The 11,509-nt window shown below is 30.8% G+C and overlaps 1 protein-coding gene and 1 long non-coding RNA gene across 5 annotated transcripts; one reads left to right on the top strand and one right to left on the bottom strand.

Annotated features, from left to right (window-relative positions):
• Window positions 1–67: 67 nt before the first annotated feature.
• On the bottom strand, window positions 68–3,118 carry LOC120260072 (transcription factor bHLH112-like). Of its 3 annotated transcripts, XM_039267523.1 has the most exons (7): window positions 2,426–3,118; window positions 1,972–2,349; window positions 1,499–1,769; window positions 1,263–1,334; window positions 1,036–1,101; window positions 899–925; window positions 68–372 (listed from the first exon to the last, which is right to left on the bottom strand). In XM_039267523.1, the coding sequence occupies exons 2-7, from the start codon at window positions 2,148–2,150 to the stop codon at window positions 196–198; spliced, it is 792 nt and encodes a 263-aa protein (XP_039123457.1). In that variant the 5' UTR covers window positions 2,151–2,349; window positions 2,426–3,118; the 3' UTR covers window positions 68–195. The 3 variants fall into 3 exon arrangements, with proteins under 3 accessions (XP_039123457.1, XP_039123454.1, XP_039123463.1); XM_039267520.1 differs by having other exon boundaries at window positions 1,972–3,118; XM_039267529.1 differs by having other exon boundaries at window positions 1,263–1,328; window positions 1,972–3,117.
• A 3,620-nt stretch (window positions 3,119–6,738) lies between these two features.
• LOC120265521 lies at window positions 6,739–10,328 on the top strand. Of its 2 annotated transcripts, none has more exons than XR_005537673.1 (3): window positions 6,739–7,287; window positions 7,525–7,556; window positions 10,225–10,328. It is a non-coding gene; the product is annotated as an uncharacterized LOC120265521 (long non-coding RNA). The 2 variants fall into 2 exon arrangements; XR_005537672.1 differs by lacking the exon at window positions 10,225–10,328 and adding an exon at window positions 7,722–8,225.
• Window positions 10,329–11,509: the final 1,181 nt, after the last annotated feature.

The raw sequence follows: 11,509 nt of genomic DNA, 5'->3' as shown, positions 1-11,509 counted from the left end.
AGCATGCATCAACCTGTTGATATCATCTAGTGTTTCTTTGTCAATTTGCAAGCTACAAACAAGTGGGTAGTATCATATGCACCCATCATTGCCACTTGTCCTTTATTTTATTTATAACCATGAATGTGAGCATATGTCTTTCAGTTGATGGACTTGAGATGAATAAGCTTGAAAACCTCCAAAAGTAGTTCACTTTTAATATGATTGTGGAATGGCTGATTGTTGATTAATGACTTGAACAGAAGTTGAGCCGAAAGTGGGAGTCCAAACATCCATAGAAGTGTCATATGCAGCATTGCTGATTGTGGAGATCGGAACTAGACATAATCCCTTACTTGTCAGATCACTCTCTCCCTCAACTATCCATTGGTTCTGGGAAAAAGAACTTAAATTTAGTGTGTTTAAAGGAATTCATGATGATTAATTAAATAATGATGTGATTTGTGTTGCTAGGACCATGGTTGGAGTGAGTACTCATTTTGGATACTCTTACACTGATAAAGGCTTGACAGTGACATTTATTTTTTATTTATTTATTTTTTTTTTTTTGAAGTCTATACCAAATGTTGCTAACCTGATTTGGAGTGGCATTCACAAATAATGGGTAGGTTTGGGATTTAACTGAACATGAGAATGACTGGGAACTAAATTGGGGCATGTGGCTAGTTATGTTGACCTTAAGCTTGCCTTGTGGCTGATATGGATCCAATCCAACTGTTTGATTTGATAACACTGCCCTCGAAGAAGAATGGATTTGGGTTTGTTCGTTTTGGAAATCTATTTTGTGTCTAGAATGGATCAAGAACAGTAAGTGCAGTGAGACAATATGTATTCCACAAACTGAATGGTGGAGCAGCAGAGTGTAAAAGTAACGAATTTAGAAGGAAGATGTACCAACCGTCCTTGAATATGGAGCAAACAGTACCTGAAAAACACATGAAAAAAATAGATGTTTTAGTTCTATTAGATTTAGAACAAATTGGTTTTGAATGATCATCATAAGAAATGACGAGCACTGAGTAGATTTTCACTTACATTTACTTGGTCATGCAGAGACTTGATGTATTCAATAGTATCCAACAAGACTGAAGCAGTGTCTGTCTGAAAACACACACAAGGACTGAATTGTGTTCCTTTTCTTACCCATGGTATCTCATATCAAAGACATTGTATGATTATAACAATCATCTTGATGACTAAATTACAGTTAGTTCAAAATTGGCGTAATTGAAGGATGTGTCATAAACTAGATGATATCTCACCTTACCAAAGGGTGAAACCAGTTGTTGCAGAGTTGTAATTCTATCTCCAAGTTTCTCTTTCCTAACCTGCAACTATTTTGAATTATAACTGGGCAATTTAGTTTCTCTGGAATGGTTCAGTAATTCATTGATCCTTAAAATTTCACAAGTGATAAGAATTTCGTGTTTCATGGATGATAACTAGTCATCTGCAATATAGTGCTATAAGAGTCATGTGATACATTAGTGCACCTTACCTTGAGTGTAGAAATGGTAGAAACTGTGCGCTTCTGCTGGGAAGCAATGCTACTACTTTCTGGTGAAGGCTTCTGTGACTGAGCTTCATTAGATGACAGTAATTGGTTGTTCACTATCGACTCCAGAGACTGGGATGATGCTTCATCAGTTTGAGAAGATAACTGATGCTTACTCGAAATCAGAAATAGCTCTGATTTTATCTGTCCTTGTTTGAGGGCATGCATGGGGTTGGGTGAAGGAAACCAGTTGGCAAGATGATCATTACTCCTGCTGCTTTCACACATGAAGAAATTAGAAGATGCTTGATTTTCTAAACATATGTTTAAGTGGAGCAATAGAATGATTACTCAAAAGCAAATTAGATGGCAAATATTGTATCATACCTAATAACACGGATTTTTTTTTGACTTCACAGAAAAAGAAATGTTCAGCTAAGGAAGGATAACAAAGAGACAAGCACATATTTACTTACGGAATTTCCCGTCTCCAGTTCATGGAAAGAGCATCAAGTTCTAGAAGTGAAGAAGAGCTTGCGGTGGCAACTGGTTCATATGAAGAAAGATCTTGAGCCACAGTGGTGATATTTGAAGGTGAAGCTATCCTTTGGTTTTCTGCCATCCATTTGCTTTCATACATATCTCTCTCACCCATCTCACAATCTTCTTCCAATCATGCTCGCTATATCACTCTAATATAGCACTTGTCATTGTTTTTTTTAATCAAACTCAATTGCTTATTTTTTATGAGCTCCTATTTCCTTTTATTCGGTTTAGATGTTGGCCTGAACTGTAGCAAAGGCATCACTTGGAGTATTTCTGAAGTAGGTTCTCAGTCTTTCTTTTTACTCTTCCTGTTTCAATGATTCAAAGAAGAAAGTGAATTGCCATGCCAATGTTGACATTCTCAAAGAAGAATAGTGCCCTTACAATTTTTCCATTCTATATGAAGTATGGTAGCCATACATTCTCTTTCTCTAGATTTATCTTTCAGAATAGAGTATTATGAGAAGCTTATGTTTTCCTCTTACAATAGAAAGATCCTTTGCATGATAGCAGTAGATCTTGCTTTAAGGATCACAAGCAGACTAATGACCCAAAGAAAGCAACTAGTAAAGAAACTTTAGTGTCCAAGTATAAGCACCATGTTTTAAACCATGTCTTCCACTCCGAAAAAGTCTGTCTAATTGCCATTAATAATTTCGATATGATGCCATATTTGCATAGCCTGTGACATGCTACAACTTGTCATCTCCTCATTATGATCAATCTATGAAATAAAGTTTTATCATGGTATGCATCTATTTCAAGCATTGGCACCACAAATTTTCTTTTTAAAGACAAAAGTATGCGTAGTGGCCGACGTCTTTTTTAAGTGTTTCCTTTTCGCATTTGTGGACTGTGTTTACACACCGAAAAAAAAAAAGGCGGCATGCTCTCAAATCATGTAACCCCTTTTGTGAGCTCTTACTCTTTGTTAATCCCTTAAAGCAACATCCACTTCTCTTTCTGTTCTTGAGTGCTTGCTTTGTTTAATTCCTGACCATTGTCAAAAGATTTGTTCACTTATTCCATTTTAAAGGTTGAGACTTTTTTGACTTGTGGTGTTTCCATTCATTTTTTTTTTTTAGATTTGAATTCTTGCATGCATTCTTGAAAGCAAAATCAAAATTTATTTTGATCATAATGGATAGGAGTTATTATTACTGTGTCATTGTTGAAGATCTGTTTGTTCCCAGGGAATTAAAAAGAGGCATCAGATCTTGTCCTGGCAAAACTCTGATATCCAGTCCTTATTGTGCAAAATCTCTCTTAATAGTACTCATTCAAGTTATGTTCAGTATTGCATTTGTCATGCTTGTTGTCAACAGGGTGTCTGAATAAATGAAATGTTATTTATATTATATATGCATAGGATTTAGTTTTTGAAAGGGGGATATATATTGGTATAGGGAGTACTCAAATATTTTTTTTTAATTGATTTGAAGGACCAAATTGAACATGTTTTGGATTGGGGACCAAAGTGAATACAGATATATATATATATATATATATACATTTCATCCATATATATATATTTTGCATGTGATCATCTGCTGTTGTTTCATAATTCACTGGGATGTTTTTTTTCTTTCATGTGTATTTTTACAAATATACCCTTGCAATATGTTGGGCTTGCACAATTTTTTAGTCAAAGATTTAGTGAAATGCCACTTATCTCATGCAAACACAACTTTTAATTTTAAATTCACTCGAATATCTATATATTATTATGAGCTCGAGCCATTTACGTTGTTCAACATCCAACGCTTTTTCCTTCCCGTCGCGCTCTCTCCCTAAATTCTAACGTCACTCGCTGTTCTTGAAACTTTCTTCTTTATTTTTCATCATTTACGAGCGTCTGCAGATAATGTTTAGCATAGTATTATTATTATTATTGGCAATAACGTTTTTTTTTAATCTTAGCTAATCAAACAAATAAAAACTTTATACTTTTGAATTTAATAAGCAGGTGACGGTCTTACTTTCTAGTCCTACTCTGGCTGTTGATTTTTATAGAACTACTGAGGGCAAAACTGTCTTTTCATATAGCTTCTTCATGTATGTATATATATATATATATATATATTGGTAGTATTTCGTAGTTGTGAAATTGGATATTCAAACACAAAAGTTGAAGTTAAGGTACAAAATTGTCCAAATACTACTGGATTTCATACTTCTATTGCTAACGTTCTCTTGCAAGTTATCTACTTGAGTACTATTTTTCTTAGTTATTACTCATTAATTGTACTATTCAAAGCCATTATATATTGTTTCTACAAAATCGTTTGAAACTCACCATCCTGAGCGTTTTAATTTTGAATAATAATAGTTAGTATATAGGGGGAAAAAACTAAAATTTTAAGCTAAATTACAAAAGCACACTTAAATAGTATAAATTATTTTCCCCTTATTCTCTTAATTTAAAATAAGTTTGGATTTTTCTGCATATTTACTGCTGCCAAATTCCAAAATTACACGGATAAGGTTCTCCAAAAAAAAAATGGAGATTTTTTTTTTTTAATCTTTAAGTAATATAGTTAACAATAGAGTATTCTACCAAATTGTTGAATTATTTTTTAACTTTTTTTTTTTTACGGTCGCTTGTTTGAATCTATATTCTCTCAAATATTAGGGTATAATTATAAGGAAAATTTTTTTTTTTAAAAAAATGGTTTTTTAGTTTTATTAAAAATGTTTGTTTTTTTTTGTTTTAAAACTGTGTGGTTCTCCAAATAATAAAAACGGGAATGGTGTTAATTTATGTGGGTAAAATGGTTATTTTATTATAAAAGATATCTATGCTGGGTTTTTATATTTTAGTTTTTTTATTATAATTTTGAGAAAGAATGGATTTTATCTCTGTGAGTTAACAACAATGGTTTGTTAATAATTTTTTTCCTAGTTGAAGAAACTATATAAGTTAGAAACGAAGAAAACAAACTTCTGTGTTTTTTTTTTAACAACATATTTATTATTATTTTTTAAATTTTCTCTAATTATAATAATTACATATGTATTCTCAAAAAAATTATTATGTAAATAATTACAACTTAAATATCACTAAATATCTATATATATATATATATGATATGAAATGATAAATATATCAAAAATCACTCTATTTATAAGAGGCCCGATCTTCTGGGTGTTCGTCAGCTATTTTACATCTATAATATAAAATATGTTAATTATATAAATATTAAGATGATAATTTTGTTAATTTTTTTTTATTAATAATTATATTAATAAAATAAATCCAAACACAAAGGCTGAGCTAATTGTTTCACATCAATCAAAACTAGCATCCTATGCTAACATCGTCTGGAACTAGTCTAGACCTCATTGCTTATCTTATCATGTCACGCTGTCACATTTAACTGGATCCCACTTAGTAAATTTCCATAACACATTAACCAGCCAATCAATCTGTGCCACGTCGCAACCATCCCTCAAATCCAAAGCTCTGCTTTAAGATTCGCAGTCACAACATAATCCGCGAGATCCCAAGCATTAAATCATAAAACTCACGGTACGTGCGGGGCACGTGCGCGGACATACGGGCCCCGCACGTGTGAGTCCTGAGACGCTGGCAAGAGGAATCGCTTGGCGTACAACGCGGCAGTGACGTGCGAGTGTTTAGTGGGAAACGGAGAAACGTTTGTTTGGGATTCAGATCTCTTTTGGACCGTTTGATCTTTGATCCAACGGTGGATTCAGCGTTTTGGCAGGCAGTCGTTTCCCCTTATGTGAGCCGAGTTGGGCCGCACGTGAGAGGGGTGAATTTTGTGGGCCGGGCTGATTCATCATTATGGCTTCTTTTTTTCATTTTCACCCTTGATAAAATCAATATTTATTTTAACATCTTTAAAAACATCTATGTAATATTATTATATCAAAATTAAGAAGCCTGGACGAAGGTTTATAGTCAAGTGGCATTAATTTCATTATATAAGACATTGGTGTTGGAATTTAAGAGTACCACGTTCAAGTCTTGCTAGACATAGTGTGATAAGAAATCCCCTGATTATAGATTCAGGCTTGCATCTCGGGCCTGTATCGCATAGTGAGGGCATACTAGTTGAATGATCAAATCTTGACTCGTATGAAACAGACTATATATGAGCTTGTTGTATTTGTAAAAAAAACAAAAGAAGTTAGAATGGATGGTTTGATTAGCTCCTTCCAAATAACATTGATTTTTTTATATATTTTATTTACAAAATATGGATCAACAGCTCTACATATAATGTGGAGTTAATATCTCAACACATTTGTGTTCTCACTTTATACAAACTGAGATTTGAACCTGTCATCTTGGCAAGATGTGGATCCTGTGCCAATAAAAAAGAAGTCATTAGTAAAGAACTTTGAGATTAATTAATTTAATCTTCCTAATAAATTAATTTTGTTATTTCACATGACTTACAATAATTTTATTTATCATCAAGCAAAAAAAAACACAAAATATGCATAATAAAACAGAAGATTCCTATAATATACGCATTGACAACATATATATATATATATATATATATATATAATTTTATATAACAGAAATTAAAATAAAATTAATAAATGCAAATGATGAAAATTATAATTAGAAAATATTACAGGGGTATAAACGCAAAAAAAGAGATGTTTTTATTTAAAGGCCATGGACGTGGGCCTGGCCCTTAGCCTCCCCCACACACCAAACCATCCCATCCCATCCATCTTCATCGCCATCTCCATCTCCATCTCTTCTTCCTCTTTTTTCCTTTCCTTTTTTTCCCTCTTTTTTCAGCTCATTAATTCGGTTTTTTCAATCTCAATGCTGTAATCTCCATTCTATACTTCGTCAGCTTTCTTTTGGATGTCTAAATCTAGGTTTTCGATGATAATTTCGCATGAATTCTTGCTATTTATGGTGTTTTTTCATCTTTTGTTTTGCTTTGATTGTTAGGGTTTGAGAATTTTGAAACGGAAGGAGGACAAGATTTTGGGCATGTTTTTCCACGGCTTTCTTGAACTGTGGACTCTCAAGGGTTTGCTTTTTTTTTTTAATCTTTTGATTTGAAGGTGAACTTGTTTTTCAGTGCAAAGTTCAAGAAAGACGTGGGAAATCATGGCAGATCTTTCAGCTGATAATTACAAGAAAAAAAGTCTTGATTTTTTGTTTGAATTTTTCTCTAACATTGTTTGATTTCTAGTTTCTTTTCAGTTTGGATCTGGGGAGGTAGCTGGTGTACTTGTCTTCAAGGCTTGAGGTGATGATCTTGTGTCTTTCCTCTAATTCTTTTGCCAAATTTGGAACCCTCACTGTGTTTTGAGAATTTCTTCAAGCTTTCCATTGCTAAACTCTTTGATTATTTCTCTCTCTCTCACTCTTTTGTTTTTCATATTCCTAATTTGGTAATAAATGAATTAATAACTGCTCTTTTGATATTCAGTGTCACTCCATAAATGTTCATCTTTGATAATTAAATTCTGTCAACATTGTGTAGGGATTTGGGGAATGTGAAGTACTTGACTCATGGTATTATGTTCTTCTCTTTTTCTTCTCTTTCTCTTGTTTGCAAACTAAGTTTTGATTTTTATTTTTTGTGTTAGTTCATAAATGCTCTCATTTGAAAATCAAAATTCTGTCAATATTGAGTAAGATTTGAGAATATGAAGTACTTGTCTTCTCTTTCTTTTGCAGGTATTGTTGAACCTGAGTTGTGATAATTAAATTCTGTCATTATTGAGTTGGATTTGAGAATGTGTGGTACTAGATAGATAAGTGTAGTCTTTTTCCTTCTCTTTTGTTTCTCTTGTTTGCAGGTTTTATTAGAAGTATATGACACTGTGTCTGTTTTTTTTTTAAATAATAATTTCTGTCAATAGATAGAATTCTATGAGAATTAAGGGATTAGTGTTGGTTTTAGAAAACAAAATACATATAAAAAAAAAAGAAAGAAAAAAGGAAACTAGTTTTAAAGTTTGGATGGTGTGAGTGTATGGTGAATAGGGATTGGTGGAATGGAGTATTTGTTTCTTTTCCGAGGTGGAAAGGGACCAGCTTTTGCTTCATCTGAGGAGCTGCAGTGCAGCAGCCAGAGGAGATTTCAGAAAGTGAAACGTACGAAAGAATGTGAAGTAGTGTGTGTGTGTGTGTGTGTGTGTGTGTGTATGTGTTTGCGTGAGGTTGTGAGAGAAAAAAAAAGAAAAAGAACCAGAGTGTTAAGTGAGAGAACTTAGAGATAGATAGAGAGAAAGAGAGAGAGACATGACATGAAATGTTTGATTTGAGAGAGATGTTTAGCTAATGATGTTTAGTATAATACACTCTTGTTGGTTTTAGACTTTTAGTGATGGAAATAATTTATGTTTTTTTTTGTAATAATGTTATTGCAATTTTTTTTCTTTCTTTTTAGTGGTAATTTGATTTATATAAAAGTAAGAGTCTAGTGTTATATGAGTGTGAAAGTTTATGGTATTATTTTATTGAAAAAAATGGTTATGGTATGGATGTTGGTGTTATTCAGGTTATTTTAATCAGAATTAGAAGAGTCTTGTAAATTACCATTTGATCTTATGGACAAATAGATTATGGATACATTGCTATATGTTGGAGAGAATTAATGGAGGAGATTATCAGATTAGGAGTTTTATTATATTTATCAACTTTTATTTTAACAATGAGTTTTTAAATGTGAATTCGGATACATGGAAGATTTGTTTGACTTCCGTTAGAATGGAATGAGATAAAAAAATTGAAAATCAAATGAAGATTAAGTTATTTTTATTTGATTGAATTAATATTTAGTATTAAATTGTATTTAATTTGGAGAAATTTATTTTGAAATAAATTAAATTATTCCAAAATCTATTTGATGGATCCAAACTAGCCCAAGCATGAATAAGACAAATTTGCTTGTCATCCGGTTTGACAAATTTAATGCAGAGATTTTTAGTGATTTGTCTTATTCTAAGTGTATGTTTTTCGTTGTATGCATATTAGGGTATTACGTATTTTAGCTTCATTATATGAGGTTAGTTCTTTGTATTAAATTACTGTTCTATTTATACATGATTATTTTAAGTTTTTTTCATCGACATTAATATATATATATTCTTAGTATTTTATTTGTGTAGGGTAACTTAGTATACTCTTAATTTTTTTCATTTTGGCAAGACTAAAATTAGAAAATGTTTCATTAAAATCAATGATATAAAATCTTTCATTAACATTTAAGAATTATGTAATGTGAAGTCTTAGGGGAAAAAATGGTATTTGAATGAGAAAAGAGAGTTATCTTTAGATAGTGAGAAAAAAAAAGGCTTTTATATTAGAGGTCTTATAATTTTTTTTTATTTTTCTAAATAAAGTAGACAAGTCATTCACTTCAATCATTGTAAGAGAGAGTTGATCTTTCGAACTCTCACTTGAAAAGGAAGTTAGTATTTTTTTATTACGAAGGTAGTTGATCTATGTTTTGTATTCTCTCCCTGAGTTTGATTACAAAGTATTGAAAATTCTTTTATTTTTCAAAGTGCATTGGATGGAGATTGATTTATAGAACGTAGAGAATACAAGTTTTATTTCAAATCTTAATAATGGATTTTTAGCTTTTCAGCTTGCTTAGGGACTGATCTCCATAAATGTTGAGCCATAATTTTCTAGGGTTGATTATTGTGTTATGGTTTGGGTTGAAACTTGTGCTAAATCAATATATATCCTTGGAACTTTATTTAAATATTCATTTTAACTATTATTGGTGGTGTTGGTTTTTATATATTGTGTTGCCATTAATTAATAATTGATACTCAATGAAATTAGTTGAATTTTGTTATCTCCATGATTAATCAAATTTTTTTATCTATATTCACTACATTTGATATATCTTTGTTTATTTTTTTTTTCATTTACTTTTTTTATTATTTAATTTATAATTTTTTGTATGGCACATATTGCAGTTGTTTAGGTCATGTTTGATCATAAAATGAAAAATTATGGCATAATTTTATTATGTAGGAACTGTAAGTAATTATTACGAAAATTGTGCCATATTTTATTCTTACAAAATGAGTGTTTGGTTAATTTAACAAATGACCATCGATCGAATGTTTCAAATGACAAATGCGAAATGAAATTCAATGTGATACTCATAGATTGACGACATAAGCAGTGATTTGGCATCTTTTATCAATACACTTCTCAGGATCGACGCCGTACAATCGGGTGATCAGTGTCGAGAAATATTATGTCATGTGTTGAAGTTTACTATGATTTTCCTTTCTCAAATAAAAGTAATTATTTATTAAACTATGTTATTAAATATTTTTTTAAAATAACATGTGCTAATAATTAGATATTATGTCCTGTGTGGGATATGTGTAACATAATATACCTGACCTTTTAATAATTGCAAATGTTAGAAACCTCGTATTACTTTAGAATGGTTGATGGAGAAATAATTAATTAAAATTAAAATTTTATTTGGACTGTGAAGTTTGAGTTTAGATATTTAATTATACTTATTGTCTATGCATTTATTTTAAAATTGTAGTGTTATTAGATAATTTATGGCATAAACTGGTACTTTATTTTGTCGGTAATTTAAATTTTGTGTTACTCTAACATAAACATTTAAAATTATTATTGTTTATTGTATTTTATTAATTATTTGCAATTTTATTTATGAAAAATTAAGGATAAATTGTATTGTAAGGTGTATGTAGTCATTATTGTTGGGCAAGTTGGTCAAATATTTTATGGGGATAACATATTTAATAAAAATAAAATAAAATGAATCAATTTAATTGAACTAACTGAATCATTTCGAGGATAATTGAAACTATTAGTAAATTTTTTTTTGGTTTAGTTCAAAATTTCTATTAATTAAAATTTCCCCTTTTAATTAAATAACTGTATATAGATTGATGACTTTTATGATGAGAAATTTAAACAAGAGGGATGCATTAAGTCCAATCTCCATGTTTACAAGATTATATATGAAAGCAAAAAATTGGGATATGTGTGTAATTTTTAAAATTTTAAAGTTATATCCATGCATTTATCTATTTATTGGTTTTGTAAGGTTGACTTTGTCTAATGTGAATCAGTGACGGACTTAGGAATTTGGTACAATACGCTTAAATAAAAATTAATATTCATGATACACAATGTTCCAACCATGGTTTCATTCTAGATTTTTTTTTAAGCCCAGATTTAAATTTTGTTGGACAGAGTTTTTTTAAAACTTTTCTGATCGGTCAGTCTGAGTTGCCACCCATGTGGGTCCGCTCCTGATGTGAACAGAGAGTTGAGAGTAGTGAAAAAAGTTAAATTCTCAAATTAAACAAAATTTTTGTTTGTTATGTGATGGATCAAATTTTTAATAACACTATTTTATTATTTTTTTATTTTTATAAAACGTGAACAAATTCACAGACATGATATGAACACTTTATAATTTTTATTTAAAAAATTTACATGCTTCTTGG

This window comes from Dioscorea cayenensis, chromosome 1 (genome assembly GCF_009730915.1).
Source record: "Dioscorea cayenensis subsp. rotundata cultivar TDr96_F1 chromosome 1, TDr96_F1_v2_PseudoChromosome.rev07_lg8_w22 25.fasta, whole genome shotgun sequence".
NCBI lineage: Eukaryota > Viridiplantae > Streptophyta > Magnoliopsida > Dioscoreales > Dioscoreaceae > Dioscorea > Dioscorea cayenensis.
This window is presented reverse-complemented; position numbering and strand designations above follow the sequence as displayed.

Bases quoted from the DNA above. Each gene is read 5' to 3' on its own strand.
- LOC120260072 (XM_039267520.1), bottom strand. From the start codon at position 2,150: ATGGGTGAGAGAGATATGTATGAAAGCAAATGGATGGCAGAAAACCAA. The intron at 1,335-1,498 runs GTAAGGTGCACT...AATTCAAAATAG, and splicing joins CTACCATTTCTACACTCAAG to TTGCAGGTTAGGAAAGAGAA. The intron at 1,102-1,262 runs GTGAGATATCAT...GTGTGTTTTCAG, and splicing joins TGGTTTCACCCTTTGGTAAG to ACAGACACTGCTTCAGTCTT.